General features: G+C 41.2%; 1 protein-coding gene across 1 annotated transcript in view; it reads left to right on the top strand.

The window, feature by feature from the left end:
* LOC144513463 (calcium-binding protein 8-like) overlaps positions 1-19,691 on the top strand; it is an 81,439-nt gene that overhangs the window by 54,007 nt on the left and 7,741 nt on the right. Inside the window, exon 5 of the mRNA XM_078244552.1 lies at positions 18,181-18,337. Within this exon, the coding sequence (XP_078100678.1) occupies positions 18,181-18,337 (157 nt within the window). The remainder of the gene's footprint in view (positions 1-18,180; positions 18,338-19,691) is intronic.

Below are 19,691 nucleotides of genomic sequence, written 5' to 3' on the forward strand. Positions count from 1 at the left end.
TGGGGTAAGGACTCATTCCCTACCTGGAGAAGGCACTCCATCGGTTTCCTGCTGAGAACCATGGCCTCCGATTTAGAGGTGCTGATCCTCATCCCAGCCGCTTCACACTCGGCTGCAAACCGATCCAGTGAGTGCTGAAGGTCACAGGCCGATGATGCCATCAGGACCACATCATCTGCAAAAAGCAGCGATGAGATCCCCAGCCCACCGAACTGCAACCCCTCTCCACCCCGACTACGCCTCGATATCCTGTCCATAAATACTACAAACAGGATTGGTGACAAAGCGCAGCCCTGGCGGAGGCCAACTCTCACCTGAAACGAGTCTGACTTACTGCCGAGAACCCGGACACAGCTCTCGCTTTGGTCGTACAGAGATGGATGGCCCTGAGAAGGGACCCCCTCACCCGCACTCCCGCAGCACCTCCCACAGTATCTCCCAGGGGCACCCGGTCATACGCCTTCTCCAGATCCACAAAACACATGTAGACTGGTTGGGCATACTCCCAGGCTCCCTCCAGGATCCTTGCAGAGTAAAGATCTGGTCCGTTGTTCCACGACCAGGACGGAATCCGCATTGTTCCTCTTCAACCTGAGATTCGACTATCGACCGAACCCTCCTTTCCAGCACCTTGGAGTAGACTTTACCGGGGAGGCTGAGAAGTGTGATACCCCTGTAATTGGCACACACCCTCTGGTCCCCCTTTTTAAAAGGGGAACCACCACCCCGGTCTGCCACTCCTTAGGCACCGTCCCACTCTTCCACGCAATGTTGAAGAGGCATGTCAACAAAGACAACCCCTCCACACCCAGAGCTTTAAGCATTTCTGGACGGATCTCATCAATTCCTGGGGCTTTGCCACTGTGGAGTTGTTTAACTACCTCAGCAACCTCCACTAGGGAAATTGATGCCAATCCCCCTCATCCTCCAGCTCTGCCTCTACCATAGAGGGCGTATTAGTCGGATTTAGGAGTTCCTCAAAGTGCTCCTTCCACCGCCCTATTACCTCCTCAGTTGAGGTCAACAGCGTCCCATCCTTACTGTACACAGCTTGGATGGTTCCCCGCTTCCCCCTCCTGAGGTGGCGAACGGTTTTCCAGAAGTACCTTGGTGCCGACCGAAAGTCCTTCTCCATGTCTTCTCCAAACTTCTCCCACACACGCTGCTTTGCCTCTTTCACGGCAGAGGCTGCAGCCCTTTGGGCCCTTCGGTACCTTGCAACTGCCTCCGGAGTCGTCTGGGATAACATATCCCGGAAAGACTCCTTCAGTCGGACGGCTTCCCTGACCACCGGTGTCCACCACGGTGTTCGTAGGTTACCGCCCCTTGAGGCACCTAAGACCCTAAGACCACAGCTCCTCACCGCAGCTTCAGCAATGGAAACTTTGAACATTGTCCACTCGGGTTCAATGCCCCCAGCCTCCACAGGGATGCACGAAAAGCTCCGCCGGAGGTGTGAGTTGAAAGTCTGTCGGACAGGGGCCTCCTCCAGACGTTCCCAATTTACCCGCACTACCCGTTTGGGCTTACCAGGTCTGTCCAGAGTCTTCCCCCACCCCCTGACCCAACTCACCACCAGATGGTGATCGGTTGACAGCTCCGCCCCTCTCTTCACCCGAGTGTCTAAAACATATGGCCTCAGATCAGATGAAACGATTATAAAATCGATCATTGACCTTTGGCCTAGGGTGCTCTGGTACCAAGTACACTTATGAGCATCCCTATGTTCGAACATGGTGTTCATTATATTTCCTTTTGTATGTTTTAAATTCAACAAGCATTTTTTTGTATTTTAGAAGAATACTGAAAGCAGCCGAACTGAGTACACTGTAATAACTGTTTATTTATCGCAAGTAATATCGTTATTGTGATATTCAACCACGTTATCGCCTATTGCATATTTTCCTTATACTACATAACATCATCAGACTCACAATGCAGCAAGAGCAGAGATTTTATATTTTTTGCTCCATGCATTCTTCGTTCTTGTCAAAACCTAGTTCCTCCATTACCCACAATGCATCTTGCCCCTCGAAAGTTCAGTTGAAGATTCAGGTTTTTGTTAAGCTAATAGCGGCTAATGTAGCATGGAGACGCTAGCTTCAAGCAGAGATGAGGAGCGGGCCACAGAGGTCCGCTAAACTCATTTATTTCTACGTCCACACCCCCATATTATTTTCGTTTTTGAACTTGTAGTTTTTAGCCCCAAACAGCCACAACCAACGTTACTTCAAGACCGGTAAACATCTCTGATGTGTAAAATAGGTGCACTTCCCCTTTAATAATGTTCGTTTTTTTCCAAAGCAAAGACTAATGTGTTTGTTGTTGAGTTTGCCTACAAATAATATTACCCACAGGTAAACTGACAGCCAGGAGGAATGGCTGAGGGGTTGCATACCTTTTTGACAGAACAGCATGAGTGAGATTATTTTAGAGCTGTTTGCACTATAATCATTCTGTGTGCTTTCTTACTGTGCGCCCACTCTGGGCCCTAAGATGTGTTATTGCAGCACTCAGGAGGAATATTTATGGAAACTGAATTTCCTCATGCGACAACACAGTTGGATTGTTAATGTCTGACTTTTTGCTGGATCAATAAGTCTTTCAATCAAAGCTTAAACCTACTAGGTTAAGTTATTGTTTTGATGGGATTTTTGTTCATTTGTGGTTTGTTTGTCCCTTTATATTAAGATTGGGTCATTTTAAGTAGAGAAGGGGATAATTTCTCTTCACTTATTTACTCATTATTTGCTTGATGCTAACTGATAACTGCATTTCCATTTTTCAGAGAGAAGTATGATTTATTTATTTATTTTATCAGTTTATTTGTCAGGGACAATACATATAGGCATTGTTACATCTAAAGTACAACCGATGCAATGTATGTGGGACTTCTAGCCGTATGCTAATTTGCAGTCCTTGTCCTTGGTTAGGCTTTTAGTTGTCTCGCTTTGCCCGACCCTCCTACAAAGTGTGCTGGAGGAGCGTCTGGCTACCCGACATAGCATTCGAGGATGGGAGGAAAACGTGCTCTAGTTTATTGGCATTTCTTTAAACCAATCACAATCGTCTTGGGCGGTGCTAAGCTCCGGAGAAAAGCCATGGTGCCGCTGCAAAATATGCTCGGAAGGAACTTGTTTTGGTGGAACGTGTACGTTTAAAAGTAGTTTTAGTCATGCAAAAGAAAACTCAGATTGGACAGATAGTCTAGCTAGCTGTCTGGATTTACCCTGCAGAGATCTGAGGAGCATTTAACCATAGTCCTCAGAAATCCACCTGAGTTCAAAATGCCAACACAAAGGAAGCCCAAGGCAACGGATATCCGGCCGAAATGAGTGAAATCCGGCGGATTTTCCGGCGGTAACGGAGCAATCCCGGAAATGGAAAGTCAAGGATATAGGACTGGGCTTTTAGAAATGACACACGTAGTAAAATGATCACATGATCTAACATGCCTATGCCCATCAAAATGAACACTGACTCACCATCTGATTCTATTACTGATATTGTGGGAGAGACGTGTGTTCATTATTGTCGCTTTCAAATCAAAGTAAATGCAAAGCAGAGTTCCTTTGTTCATTGAATACACAGTACAGCAATGAGCTAGGTATGCAGCCTAGTTTCTGCAATAATTATGCTGTCTTGAATGCTAAAGATACTGGAGCCCAGCTTGGCAGTTTTTTAACATGATGTGTCACAAGGTTTCTGGATGCGTTAACCAAGTGCAATTAAAATAATTCCTACTGCAAAAAAAAAAACAGTGAATCTTTCTCAAAAAATACTACCCTTTTTTCCAGCTAATGAGAAAAAAAGGGGCCGAGAGTTTGGAGTTTGTTCTCAGAGTTAGAGTGTGTTTCGGAGAGTAGATGTCAAGAGGAAGAAGTACACACAGACGGTGTGAGGAACCCGGAGTCTGAGCAGATATTCACTACTCTCAACTCACAATGAGTAAATCAGCTCGGAGTGTAAAATTCTGTTTACATCTCATTACTGTCAGGTGAAAACCTTATCATTCAAATGCATTTAAATTAATTGAAAAGCAGTTTTGGCATTTTTTCAAATCCTTGTCAAGCTGTCATTAAATTACCACAAGACGTCTACTGAAATGTGTATATGTGGGGGAAACATGGTTTTGACATGACAATAGAAAAGACATTGCAGGCTGTCAAGAAAGTCAGATGCCATTTTTGAAATGTAAATGTACTGCAGTTCATAGGTCTTCCAACACTGGAGGTTTTCATCCTTTTCATCTATTGAGGGACTGATTTTCTGATGAACTTCTTGATCCCAGCTCCTGACATTTAGCTGAACATGGCTCTATGAATATTATCCCTCTTCCTTGTTGAGCCTTTATAAACTAGACTTTCATCCTTAATGAAATCCAATAATCTTCCCTTTTTCTGTCTTTTGTGCCAGTGCACAATTTTGGATAGGTGATGACTTTGAAACAACCCTTCTATGATGAATAATACATGGGCCACAATGATTTTTCTAGAGAAAGGTGAGATTAAGATAATGTTTGTGTTGGCCCCTCTGGAGTTAGGCCAAGAGAAGAGAGAAAAAGTCATGTCATGTCTGTAATTCTCTCTGTGCTTTGGCTGTTTTTAGGGCGTACAGATGCAATATAATTGAATGGCCGCATGCCCATGAATAAATCTAATATGTTGGATGATTGTATAATGATTGTATGTCTTGTGAGATGAAGACAATTTTCTACTTTTTTCAAATACATTTTCTGTTCTATTTCAGCACATTCTCACTCCCATCGCGTAAAATATGGATGCTTGGTCAGGTGCCTTTGGCGTTGTTATTGACAATAAGTCTCCTTTAGCATAATTTATCTGAACGCGCTTTATCTAAACATGCTTGGTCGGGACTATTGTTGTCACTTTGGAAGCTCTGGTCTGGACGTACGTTTAACTAGAATGCGGCACAAGAACGGGACAGTTAAGTTTAGGAAAAGATCGTGGGTGTGGTAATAAAAGGTACGTTTCCGTGAGACGCGTGACAAGAACGGAACAGTTGGGTGTAGGAAAAGAAGAATGGGTCAGTTGGGTTCAGGAAACGTGACACGTGACTACGAACCCCAGTCGCCGGGGTGAAAGTCCTGTGTTTGACCCATCCACCACACCAACCAACCTCCCTATGCGGAATTTTGGGGCTTTCATGCTACTCGCTATCATTGTTGCTCTTGATACAACGTCATTTTAAAGCGCCGAAGAGCTGCTGCTCTGCCCGGTGCGTTCCATACACACGTTTTAGGGCGCTTTTTGCGTCGTATCTGACGCTGACAGCCACTGCCCAAGCGTCCGAATTTTTACGAGTTCGTAGTGAGAACAGGATGCTATTTGGATTATGCATTTTCCCTTTATCTAGCTTATACAAAAGTGGCCTTTGAATCCAGATTTACTCAAAATGTTGTATTCGAAGTTTGTAAGTTGAGAAGATAAGCCTTTATTGTTCCTCAGAGGGGAAATTCAGGTTTTGCAGCAGCACAAAGACAGATGTAAGTACAGGTAAATGGGATAGTAAAACTAAAATAAATAAATAAATAAATAAGAGGTATATACAACCAGAATAAAAAAAATACAAGAGCTATTAAAGACAAAGTTAAAGTGGTCTGCGGTAAAGTGACAATGGTGTGGTTAAAAAAGTCAGCAGTAGGTGTAACGAAACATTTATCTGGATCGATATATCGATTAAGTGATCAAAGTTCCAATATTATGGATGCAAAGTGTAAATATCGATTCACATCATCTTTAAGATGCTCATTTATTTTTGAAATTCTCACTTTAAATTTATTTATTTTTTATTAAAAAGAATAGTTTTTCATTTCAATGTCTGGTAGAGCCCAGCAGTTAAATTGTTATCATATTTTAATATTTTAATCATATTTTAGTTGCTTTTTGTGAGTTGATATAAATGTAACGTAATTTGGCAGACTGTGATATCAGAAAATATCTTATCGTGATCAAACTTGTGATTTACACCCCTATTTATTGTATAGAGGCCTATATTTGTCATTATTAATACAACTGCCAATGATTTTTTATTTGTCTGTTTGGTTGTTTAAACCTCAGATCAGCTGCTGCTGCTCCTCCTCGTGTAATTTCTGGTTCTTCTTGTCCTCAACTTGGTGCTGTCTAAGTTTGTTGTGTTGCCTACCATTGGCCTAATTTATGGGGGGTAATTATTATTATTTTTATTTTTTTTTGGGGGGGGGGGGTCGCTTTGACATTGTCGCTTTTTTCGAGTTTTTTTTCTTGATTTGTTTTCCGACAATGTTTTTGATGTTTTTGTTGCATTATTTAATACACGAGCTTAACCCCCCAAATGTTGAACCCAAAGTTACGCCCTTGTTGTCTACTTTTGCTCCTCTTACTGTGAAAACACACCAGGCTCGTAATTGTCGCGTATAGCTGCGTAGCGCAGCTATTTTCATTTCGAAGCCCATGTTATCCTATCTGTCCAGTCACACCGCGGAGCAGTCGTGTTGGCCCGTGCGCTGCAGCGATCATTTCACCGTCATCTCCATTTCTTACGCGAGACGGGAGCGAATGTGTCAAGCCAGGCAGGTAATCGCATACAGTAAGACCACAGTGCAGCTGGATACTACAAAAATAAAATACTACAAAATGAAAAACATATTTCAACATAAAACAAGTATGTTCATGTTGATTTTGGCTGTCTTGACTTCTACACACGGAGAGAGAGACCTATGGACAGACAGAGAGAGTGACACACGCACACACACAGACACACACACAGACACACACACACACACACACACACACACACACACGCACACACACATACACACAGCCACATATAGGCTACAATTACCACAGTTTTCCCCACTCATCCTGTCTCTTTCTATCACAGAGAGAGAGAAAGAGAGAGAGAGGGATTGCTTTGTTCCGGTATATAAGGTGTGTTTTCACTGTTAAACTTCTTACACGATTGGTGTGATTTTATCATCACCTTCATTATCTATTACTCCCTGCAGCCATTTGGACATTATTTCTATTTCCTTATATATCAGCAAGGTTGCACTGGCTTATACTATAAGAACTTATTTCTCTCTTTGATCAAGTAAAAGATCTAACAGTATTTCATTTGGATTTGCCTATTTTGATACCCAATGACACTTTTGATTAAATGTCCGCAATTATCACCTTTTTTCACCCTCATTGGTCGCACCGATGTAGGCAAACTTGAAGTTCCCCAAACTGAAATGCTAAATTCCTGTAACTCAAATGAAAAGTAGTCCTGCGCCAAGCAAGTAATATAAAGAAAAGCCAGTACTTCTCTGACATGCAGCTGCTGGGTGTCTGATGGATTCACGGCCACCATGCAGGATGTAAACACACTGTAAGGGCGTTCACGTGCCTGATGGGAAGGCAGAGAAGGGAGAAAAATCATATTCCTTTCGCCAGGCATGGCCTTGAATAGCAATGCAGGTGGAACATTACAGACGTTAATCAACACCCACACACATGCACACGTCCTCCCTTCCCTTCAATCACCCTCCTTCAAACAGCCTGATCTACTTTGACTATTGTCCCTCATATGTGCTCATCCTCAGATTCCAGCTCAGAGTTTAGGTGGTGAATTACGGAGGGTTATCAAAGTGAAAATGACTCCCATTTGTCTCTATTGCGCCAAGCGGTACAGTGCTATAATGCCAGAAAAAGGCATCATTTTGATTCCTGGCCAGAGTCTTCTCTGAGATCCTCTTTCTTCCCGTGTGTTTTCCTGACATCCAGATGAGTTGTACAGTGCTATTTGGTCTAGATCAAGGTGTACATTATATACAGTGGTTTTTAAATTTTTGTTTAGTTGAGATTAAAAGATTGAAAACTTAAATTCCAGTTTAGTTTTTAAGGTACATTTATAGGTTTCTTTTAAAATTTTGTTCAGCTACAGTTTTATTTGCATTATAAGTATTTCTGACAGCAAGTTCCAGTCCTTTGTTTTTTGTGATGATGAAGGTTTATCCCTTTTAAAAAACACACCTATGTACACCACTTTAATGCTTGGTCATATACAAGGTAGTCTATATCCACAATGTTCCACTTCCGGGATTGTTCTGTTGCCGCCAGAAATTCCGCCGGATGTCACTCTTTTCGGCCAGATGTCCGTTACCTTCCTCTTTCTTTGTGTTGGCATTCTAAACTCCGGTGGATTTCTGAGGACTATGGTTAACTGCTCCTCAGATCTCTGCAGGGTAAATCCAGACAGCTAGCTAGACTATCTGTCCAATCTGAGTTTTCTGTTGCACGACTAAAACAACTTTTGAACGTAAACATGTTCCACCAAAACAAGTTCCTTCCAGAGGCTATTTTGCAGCGGCACCGTGGCTCCGTCTGGCACTTAGCACCACCCATGACAATTGTGATTGGTTTAAAGAAATGTCAATAAACCAGAGCACGTTTGCTGTGTGGACTAGCCAGACCCTCCTCTGCAGCACTGTGGAGGAAGGTCTGGCAAAGCGAGACTATATAAAAGTTCCAGACCTTGGATCAGACTTGGGATTGCTGGTCAATAACAAAGTGAGGTGTTGTTGTTGCTTACCATGATTGAAAAAAAACAAAAAACAGATTCGTCATGAAACTAAAAGGTAAAGATGAAAGCTGCTTTCTCTGTATGTTAATATCATGTAATTATTTTATACATATCGTTTAGGTAATAATTTAGACTTGTCTTTGTTGCTGCACTAGGATCAGAACTTAAACTTTTTCTGCTCATCCATTAACAATGAAAACACATGTATAAACTGTACAGAACATATGTTGTAGCCTTTATAAGTGACTGAAGCTGTCTGACTTGTACACAACTGCAGCTACTATTAACATACGGCAGTTTAAGTGGGTTACTTTATGTTAACATATAGTATGCCAATATATGCATTGCATTTGATAACATTCCCTAGCTTCTGGACACACTGACATTGTTCCCCGGACACATCACCTCTTAAATTAAGTTAAATTGTTACATGCTAGGGTTGTTTGCACACTGACAGGTTACTGCAGGAGGAATGTCACCTTTGACTGCAGGAGTAACTTTGTATTTGTGGATAAATAGACGCAAATGAAGCGGAATATATACAGTGCACAGTAAGAGGCTTATCCAGATTAAAACCTTAAGCATTTGAGCTATTATCCAGAATGAGGTGTGAATGTAAATGCAGTCAGTGTGTGATGAGAGTGCTGAGCTGTACCAATCAGTCTTTCTCCCAGCGCAGAGGAAACATGGACGATGCTGTTTGAAGTTCTGCTGCTCGTAGAGAAGCATCAGCAGCACATACCTCAGGCCTCCTGAGAAGTGAAAGCTCATCTGTTTTGTCTCTTCCTTTTGCCTGCTCTCTGTATCTTATGAAGTCTTTCTGTAAGATTTTTTTCCCCCCGCGTAAAGTATGTGACATTTTTGTCCTGACCCCTCCTCCTTATGTTCCATGGAGCGTTAATTACATGCGAGTCAGCTTGACTACCTCAGTGATTTGCTTCATTACAGCTCTTTCTTATGCAGGTCGCAGATCTGAGGAGTGTCAGCAACACATTACTACATTTTCGCTTAACTTAAAACACACATGCTTGCACGCACACACACACACACACACTGGAGGATCATTTGTGCTCTTGAGTGCCCAGAATCTTAATGATGTATGTGTCGATCTATCCAAATGCCTCTGACACATTATACTGACATGATGGGTTTTCTAGTGGGGAGCTTCTTCATTTATATCTACTAAGTAATCACAGTGTTGAATCCTATTTAGATTAATGTTTTAGTTTGTAAGCATTTTCTGAGATGGAGTTTTTTTTACAGCTCATAACACTGCATGAATTACCATTTTACCCTGGCTTTTAAAGTACAGGCTTTGAGTCCTCGGTGATGCAGTCCTTGACAAACTAAAACACAGCACATATTCACATGACATTTCTGTCAAGATGATTTTTTTTATTTTAGATATGCAAGTAAGCAGGTGGGTTGATGCATCTTTCTGCTTCCCCCTGCGTCTCAGGTTGGATGTTGTTTTTTTAGGCATTTGCTTAGAAAGAAAAGAAAAAAAATGGCCAAATGAGTAAAGTCCAAGGTCTTTCTTGCTCATCTCACTTTAGTGTTGTGTCTTGACAGTTTTAGATTAAAGAAGTACAAAGGTGAATAACCTTGCATTTAGGGACTGGTGTTTGATGCCTCGATCCTGTTATGCGAGTCAATCAGATCTGGTGCTCTTGGGTTGGACTTAATTAGGCTTTGGTAAAATTGGAAACACAAACGTTTCGACCACTTTAAGATGAGAAATATGGCATATATTTGTTTTCCAGGCTGGGTCTTGTTGACTAAAGCTGCTTCTACCCTTTGGGCTTAATTAAAGCATGCGCTGAATACTTTTCAGGTTTAGATCGAGCTGCAATCAAACGATGAAACCTCGAAGAAAAAATGTGCTCAGAATTAATTTGGTCTCCTACTTTCCCCTCCACCTCTTCAGCCCTCTGTGTCTCTCTTGCCGCCTCGACTCATTCTTCTATTCACCATATCTCTTGCCTTCTCTATTCTTTGTTCTTCTTCAGTAAAAGCAATGAGTTACATGAGGCAGGGCATATAGATCCACTGAACCCTGCTAATTGAGGGCCGTGAGCCTCAGGCAGCTCCTCTAGCCTTCTCCAATCCAGGGGTTAATGGGAGTAATTTCTCCTTGATTAAGCATAATAACAGTAATTGGCAATTGATAGCATGCACAGTGGCTTTAGGCAGTTCCCCTTCGTTTCATGCTTTCCTTAAATGACCTCAAAGTAAAGCCACCTTTAAGTCTGCTATCTTTTTGATTAGCTTCTGGAACTGGCATTATGTCATTGTGCTTGCAGCAAATGGAAATGTAAAGTGAATGTAACGTGAGTGCACCTCTTGAAGGCAGAGTACTGTCTTCTGTACTGTGATTGAAATAGATCTCCCTGAAGGATTCACAGACTAATTACCTGATGTGAGACTTTATCTGAGCCTCTTTTATCAGTTTTCTGTCGTCTGCTTCTGTCTAAGGAAGCCACAAACTACTGAGGATGTAGTTGTGTTTCACTGAATGATAAGTCTGATTTGTTGATCACAGTGCGTTAAAGACCTTGATAGAGAGGTCTGGCTGTTTTTCTCAGGAACTGAATGTGTAACGCTTTTGTCCATAAAAATTAAAGTACTTTTTCATCAGTGCGTCATATGGCCAATTTTTCTGTCACTTCCAACACTCTGGGGACTGGTTCGAAATATTAGCCTTGATTCATTTTTCGCCCATTGTGACTCTTGTGGCGCTTGTTATGTTTTCTTTTTTTCTCAATGAATCTTCTCTCAATGGAGGGAATGGGCGGCAATCGATAAAGATGTTGAGCATTAATTTTAACAAGGAAAGACGGTGTGCGTGATTAATATACTACGCTTAGTCTGGCCTCATCACCTGTGGCTTGAAAGGCATAACACTGCACATTTACAGTGAACAATGTGCAGTCATGTAATTGTCAGTTGCTGCACCCTTGTTAATATGTTAATTTACTGAGTTACTTACTAGGTTAGATACATATTCAGGTTAATACAGGTGTTATAAAGTAATGATGAAAAAAATAATGAACACAATGATAAATGTGCCTGAATTTGTTTTGGTGACATTGGTGCAGATGGATATCAACAACCTATATAGCGTCATTGTGATAACATGGTCACAGATTAAGAGGAACACATCAGTAGACAACATAATACACAGTGTACAAGTACACAGACATTAAATGTAGGAAATGTAGATTGAGCAAGAAGCTAAGACAAGAATGTAATAGTTGGACAACATGTGTATTCTTGAGACAGAGCAGTGTCATCATGGGAGCTAATTCAGATACTGTGAATAATGCAAGAGACTGTACTTTGTAAATAATAAATGTCCCGGCACTAAATATTACCAGCCGTAAGCAGTAGAAAGGTTTGCAAGAGGGATGTCCTGAAAAGCGATAGCTCAGTGATTGTTAGATGGAATCAAGTTATGGCGAGTCATGACTTTACGACTTATCTCGCATACAGCAGCTGATGGGGTTAGTGCTTAGCTGTCAAAACCTCAGCTTGTTAACTTTCACTGTCGGTGATGATGGGTAGAACCTCCCATTTAGTTCATGTACAAATATTCAATACGTTGATTGAAGTGACAGCTGAAACTTCCCGGAGTGCAAGAGATTGCAATTTTGTTTATCTGGATGACATATCAACTTGCTTGGATGCAATGTTTTCTTTATTTTTCCGGTAACGCTTTACCTGAAGCTATCTACATAAGAGTGACATGACAGTGTCATTAACACATGACACTGTCATGACACATGAACCTTAACCCTAACTCTAACCCTAACCCAAACCAAATGACACTTACTAAAAGAAGCGTTATGTCATAAACGTTTATGACTTGTTTATAATGTTTATGACACGTTCATGACAGTGTCATGTCACTCTTATGTAGATATCAAGTGTAACCATTTTTCCTACCACACATTTTCATCTTCTGACAATGTGGTGCAATATTTAAGACATCATTGTATATACAGATATATTTCACATCTAAATCTCAATATTGTCAGTGTGATCTTTTGTCAGCCCTGTGTGTCTTTGAGACTTTAGTTTTTTGTGTAGAAGACCAACTGATCTCACAGGGGTTCACACTTTTCTAACAGCTCCAGAGATCTTACCAGCTCTTTGTTCTTCGTAGGTTTGTAGGTTGGTGTTGTTTATTTACAAACCTTTCTTTACCTTGTGAATATATAAGATTTCTGTTTTTAAAGCTGTAGTGCATCACTTTTTTATATTAATGAACGTCCGTTACATTCAAGCTATAGTCTATATCCTTGACGTTCCACTTCCGGGATTGCTCCGTTGCGCAATCATGGAAGGCTTGTATCATGTGGACGCGCCGACAGTTTTGTTGTCATTACTTAGAATTTCTCATGGGGGCGACAGAAACTACGCACTATAGCTTTAACACAGTTGTTGCTTGGTTTCCATTGGCTGTCAAGCTTGTAGGAAATCGTCGTCTACTTCAGAGCTCTGTTTTCTATCCATTCAAACACATAGCAAATCTACAGATTATGTTATCGTATATGTATATAGCATATAACAGTGATAAGAGACTAAAGTGCAATGAGATTTTTCCAAAATCAACTTTAGACCCTGACAATAAAATAAGTGTCAGATGTAAAGAGGCGGCATATTAAACAGAGAGAGTATTAGGGACTTGTTGAAGGTCTGCAGTTCTGATTGTGTGTGGCTAAACTACATTATTCTGCATTCAAATCCATTGACCTTCTAGCACAAGCTTGTCAACAGCTGCAGCATGTTTCAAATGCATTAATATGTCTGCCATTTAAAAACTAAATAATTGCCAACCCAGTGTGTTAAAATGTAGATTAGCAAATGCATATACTTGGATTGTACAGTGTGTGCAGTGCATTATCTGTAGCTGTGTAATTTGGCTGTAATGCAAAAGGCTGAACTCAGCAGATGGATGGATGCTGGCTCTTGGCACCTTCTCACCGCCTGTGTGTGTGTGTGTGTGTGTGTGTGTGTGTGTGTGTGTGTGTGTGTGTGTGTGTGTGTGTGTGTGTGTGTGTGTGTGTGTGGGTGTGTGGAGCTAAACACGCCTCATTTACGAGTTTAGAGAAGTACAGAGCTTTCACTTTAGGGTGACTCCCCTTCCTCATCTTTAACCCCTAATCCATTTTGCAGTGTCAAGAACAGGCACACAATCAATTGAAAAAAATCGAAAAATGTTAATGGTTTAATCCAAGGACAGTGTTCCTGCCAGGATGAGAAAAGCTTCCTCAATGTGTCTCTTTAGATTGAGCTTGATTATTCTTATGGTAATTAAAGTTTTATTGAATGTTGCTGATACCTATGGGGAGATTTTTCAAGTTTTTAAGATAATACTTCTATAATCTGTTCTCATGGAGATTTGTCTTGCATCGCATGCTCCCACAGTCTCCAGACAGACATAAAACATAAGCACTGAATACAGTCTAAAAGTACAGTATAGAAAATACTATATAAAATACAGATGGTAGAATAAAAACAGTCCATCTGTCAATTAGCATTTCTAGTATTCATAGTGCCATTGTGGCATCTCAACTCTATCATCTATATCTGTCTGTCTGGTGTAAAGTTATGCCATGCAATATCTCTTTTTTAAAGTTTTGAAGTCATCAAAAACTGGGCATTTGTCAGCTTTGTCATTAAAAATCCAGCAGTAACAATCACTTTGTTATTCCAGTCAAATGTTTGGGGCCTGGAGTGGGCCAACCATCATTCCTGCCAACTGTAACCAAACTTGGACTGGTGGTATTGTGGTTGTAAAATATAAAAAGTTGGTATTCTGACCATTAAAATACAACCTACTCATAAGTAATGGGGGCTAAAAATATCAATGCAACCTCTGTGGTGTCATGTATCTCAGATCCATTTATAGAGATTTGTTTTCACTTTGACAAAGTATTTTTCCTGTTAATCTGAATAAATACCAAAGATAATAAAAAAAATATATATACAATTTATTACATTGAGTTTAATGATGGCATCTCAGACATAGCTTAGAGTTGGTGTCTTCTGTATCTCGTTGATGTTGTTGAAACTCTTTTTTTAATACACATTTATGAGTAAATCAGCTCGTAGAAGACATATTTTAGTAACCATGTGAATCTCCATCACCTAAATCACCTCGTCTGGAATTCCATGTCATTTCACAACTAGTCTCCTAAAACCACAGCAGGTCTTAACACTATGTGACCTTTCCAACTTTTCCTGATTCTCCTTTAAAAGCACCTGTGCCAGAGGCATGTGATTACTCTTAGACTGAACTTCTGTGAAGATTGTGTGACAAAGAAGACTACTGAAGGTTTCCTGTCTTTGCACGGGCTTCAGTATAAAACCGCAGGTCACACGACACAGGGTGTCCTACTAAAGATTTTTTTTGTCTGAGTTACTTCAGGTCCACAGGCATCGTTCTTTTCTACTCCCCTTTCTTTCACCATGTTCCCCCATAAAGGTCACTCCATGCTTGAATGTGAATATAGTCTGAGCAAGTCGGTGAGATGTCGAAAAGAGAAAATAAAATGCCTTTTTCTTATCTGCCACTGGAGTGCTGCTCCGTGAATGAATCTGTCCTCTGGCTCGTCCCTCTTTTCCCTGGCAAATGAAGCTCAGTTAGTCTCTTGACGTCCACCAGCAATGGCGTCGTTAGCAGCAAGGTTGTCTGAAGGTCTAATAATCACAATCAAACACTCCAGGGGGGGAGTAAGTGAGATCCAGATGGATCTGTCTGTTTAGGATAGGTTAGCGTTTCATTCTTCCTCTGTTCCCCAGAGGGAGATGAGTGAAGAAATAGTCTGGCTTTGCCAGACCTTCCTCCACAGTGCTGCGGAGGAGGGTCTGGCTAGTCCACACAGCAATCTGGGATGGGAGAAAAACGTGCTCTGGTTCATTGGAATTTCTTTAAACCAATCACAATCGTCTTGGGCGGTGCTAAGCACCGGGCAGAGCCACGGTGCCTCTGCAAAATAGCCTCGGAAGGAACTTGTTTTGGTGGAACGTGTGATTGGACAGATAGTCTAGCTAGCTGTATGGAGCAATCCCGGAAGTGGAACATCGTGGATATAGACTAGTGGAGAAATAAACCGAGCTCTGTTGTCTGAGGGACATCTCAGTTGTTTCTGAAAGAAAAAAGAAAATATCTGTTTTATGCTGCTAGACATGATGGGTGACATTAGATGGATATGGACAATTATACACACACAGAATATGTGAGTTTGTGTGCATGTTGCTGGTTGTGAATGTTGAGCTCTGGGGACCCAATGATGATTGTTATCTGTGTGCTGCAGCTCATAAGCATCAGAACTCCTTCACTTGAATACTGTGAGTCTTTCACCGTAGACATGTTGTGATATATAAGCCTGTGATGTTTTCAAGTTTAAATACTCCCGAATTTGATGTGTTCAACTATCAATAAGTGGCGTCGTTAGCAGCAAGGTTATGCGAAGGTCTAGTAAACACAATCAAACACTCCAGGGGGGGAGTAAGTGAGACCCAGGTGGATCTGTCTGTTTAGGATAGGTATGCGTTTCATTATCCCTCTGTTCCTCAGAGGGAGACGAGTGGCGAAATAAACCGAGCTCTGTTGTCTGAGGGACGTCTCAGCTGTTTCTGAAAGAAAAAAAAAAACATCTGTTTTGTGCTGCTGCACATGATGGGTGACATTAGATGGATATGGACAATTATGCACACACAGAATATGTGAGTTTGTGTGCATGTTGATGGTTGTGAATGTTGAGCTCTGGGAACACAATGATGATTGTTATCTGTGTGCTGCAGCTCATTAGCATCAGAACTCCTTCACTTGAATACTGAGTCTTTTCACGACATGTTGTGATATATAAATAGAGAAGAGAGTGAGCGAGACTTTCTCCTGTGGTTCAGTCTAGACTAAAGAAATACAAGCTAACAGGAAAATAAAACTTGTCTTGACTGTAACTGTATCTTAGAAAAGGTATTTATTCCTCACTACTAACCTCTACAAAAACTGTTAAGGATTTATACAAATCCAACCATACATATGAACCTGATTAGAACCTTAATTAGAAACCATTTGTATATAATTCTTTTTTTTAATAAGCAATGATGTACTGTCCAGTACAGTTAGAGTTGCTAACTCAGTGTACGTCTCTGCCTGGCACAGCTTTACAGGCTTCACCGGTCCCACTTAGTCATTGTTGTGCATGTCCATCCATCGTCTGTACAGCTTGTTGTGTTCAGGGTCACAGGGGGGAGTGCATCCCAGCATGCACTGGGCAAAAGGCAGTGACTGTAACAGGTACTTAAGACTGGAAGCACAGCACAGAAAAGACCCAATGGGTTCAATGCCAGAGTGTTTTTATCTCATAGCCACTCTTCTGCTTTGTTGAGGGTAGTGAGGCGATGGATAGATGGAGTCAGAGACTTTACCCATCCTCCACTATGTGACGCCAGTTCTGACGATGCCTTTTTGTTTTATATTTGCCTCATACCAAAACCTGTCAAAAAGGTTTCTGTCAGGCCTACAGCTTTAAACAAGGGAGAGAGAGATACATTGGCTAATTCTGTTGTATCCCTATTAACCACCATGGAAGGCAAATATTGACTGTTTATAATCAACTAGTCATTTGGTGTGTACAGCAGAGAACATTTTATCAATAGCCTGATAAACGGAGTTGTGTTTATTGAGTCAGTAAATGTGAGCGGGTATGTTGATGCCAACTTTCAGAGTGATTCAGAGGAATTCAGTCCTTTCAACTGCGTCTGGACTTTGTGATATTTAATTCATTCTCAGTCAGGTTTGTATCACATTCACAAATTTCCTGCCACTGAAGCCTTTTATTTCTATTTGGCTTGATTGCATTGCTGCCTTTAAGCAGCTTATACAGAGAATGTTTTATCACTTTTTTAATACTGCTGTGAAGTTCTGCTTTCAAGCAGGGGATGCGATCAAAGGCAAGAAAGGTCTTCCTCAAGACAGGCCAGAGGCAATACATTTATCTGAACTTCTGAAAAATGTGTAGTTGCTCTCAGGAAGACCTTCAAACCTCCGTTTTACAAGTTGTAGTGTGTTTGTATTTTTATGTGTGTGTACCTTCTTTTGGATTGAATTGTGTAAACGCTCAAACTGAACAATAAATCAATCACTTTCAGGCTATAACCCCAGCACATTCAATTTAATCAACGCATCCACTGTGTGCGACACACTCTGATTAAAGTAAGTTCATTGGAGCGACGTCTGTACTGGATGCATGGTAAAGAATTACTAGAACATGCATGATGATTTATGCATCTGAGCTTTCTTCTGTACTTACAATGCACATTATTTATTGTAAGTTGTTGGCAGCAAAAACTGACAGTTTTTTGTGCTGCACAGCTTAGGGTGACAGTGTGAGTTTCTAGTTGTGTTATTGAAGCTTGCACACTAAAATTGTGGAAGAGTTGTGTCACATGAGTACACATAAGTTAGTACTTGTTCAATGAATATGTTATCCTGCCAAGCATACTGCAGAAGTACACCCAGTTTATTTATGTGGAAGGAAAGTGGTCTTTTTTTTCTTCTTTTTTTTTTTATCTCCTCCTCTCATCTCCCTCTCCCTGCAGTTCGACATGCAGAGAATCACTCTGGAGGAGCTGAAACACATCCTGTTTTACGCCTTTCGCGACCACCTCACCATGAAGGACATTGAAAACATCATCATCAACGAGGAAGAGAGCCTGAAGGAAAACTCTGGGAACTGTCAGACAGAGTTTGAGGGAGGTGAGCGAAAGTCCCTGAGCTAACTTCACACACAGGAACGTAGACAGGCACACGTAGGTGTGTGTGTGTGTGTGTGTGTGTGTGTGTGTGTGTGTGTGTGTGTGTGTGTGTGTGTGTGTGTGTGTGTGTGTGTAGTACTGTAGGAGAAAAGGTAATGCATGCTGTCAGGAAGAATTTGGGCTCAAGATCTACATCCAACAGAGTCACAGCACACCTGCTGATTTATTGATTCGGGGCGTTGGCGGGGACCGGCGTCAGCTGGTCACCAGTTGCGAATGAAATATGCATGACCTGGCTCTGCAAAACTAGCCAACCAAGAGTTATGGATATAAGAGCAGCAAAGTGTATTCTAGGACTTTTTTCACTGTTTCACTATAAAAATGGGAAATGTAATTGTTTCTTTCAGACAAATTTCAAGACATTTGAGCAAGCATTTTTGTCTTGCACATGCTGCATGGTTTGAATTCAGTCTTTTGTGCTTTGGGGTCTTGACATAATGATTTTTTATTTTTTTTTTTATGATCAGAGAACAAGACCGAAAAGCAATTGAATTTGACGGCCTAGTGTCACAGTGTTCAGTATGCAGTCCAGGCAGTCCCGTATTAACAAGCATCTGCTCGGCTGTAGCTGAGCAGATGCTTGTTGCCTTGATTTTTTTTTTTTACCTCTCACCGCCCTTTTAACACATCCATGCACATCATGCTGTTCACTCTCAGGCAGGGGCGGAGTGGTAGGGTGGCTTCTGGGGCTCTAGACCGGAATATTTTTTTTACTTTTTGGCCGACTCTACAGTCTTTTAGAGGCTGTTGTGGGCTCTGTTTTAAAGCTAGAGCAGTATATTGGTATCAGGAATCCATGCTTTGCTAGCTTTTTTGGCAAGGGGACTAAATAATGCTCCAAACATAAGCAAAATTTTGGTGATCAAAAAACTGGTATTGCCATTTTGAAAGGGGTCCCTTGACCTCTGACCTCAATCTGAATGAAAATGGGTTCCATTGAAAAACAGTGTCAAACAGATTGATCACTATGGAGATTACTGGAGGGGCAAATATTTTATTAATGTGGAAACCACAATTGTAAATGAATTTTTTTAAGTATTAATCTTAATTCTTTGGCCTACTTCTGGCCCTCGTTTTCTCATTTTCAGGCTAATGCTGTGTTCAGACAAATGTGCAAGTAAAAATGTCAATGTTAAGCTGTCTTGTGCAGCATTATAGATTGCGTGTCTACATTGACTGAAGACGTGTGCTTTGAAAGCGGCCATAGAAAAATGTGCGTCTATTTTGTCCCGACACTAACCACATGAATTTGGGGTGTAGGAAAGGCTGAGTCATAACAATCCCAGTTCCCACAT

Source organism: Sander vitreus, chromosome 3 (genome assembly GCF_031162955.1).
Source record: "Sander vitreus isolate 19-12246 chromosome 3, sanVit1, whole genome shotgun sequence".
In the NCBI taxonomy this organism is placed as follows: Eukaryota; Metazoa; Chordata; class Actinopteri; order Perciformes; family Percidae; genus Sander; species Sander vitreus.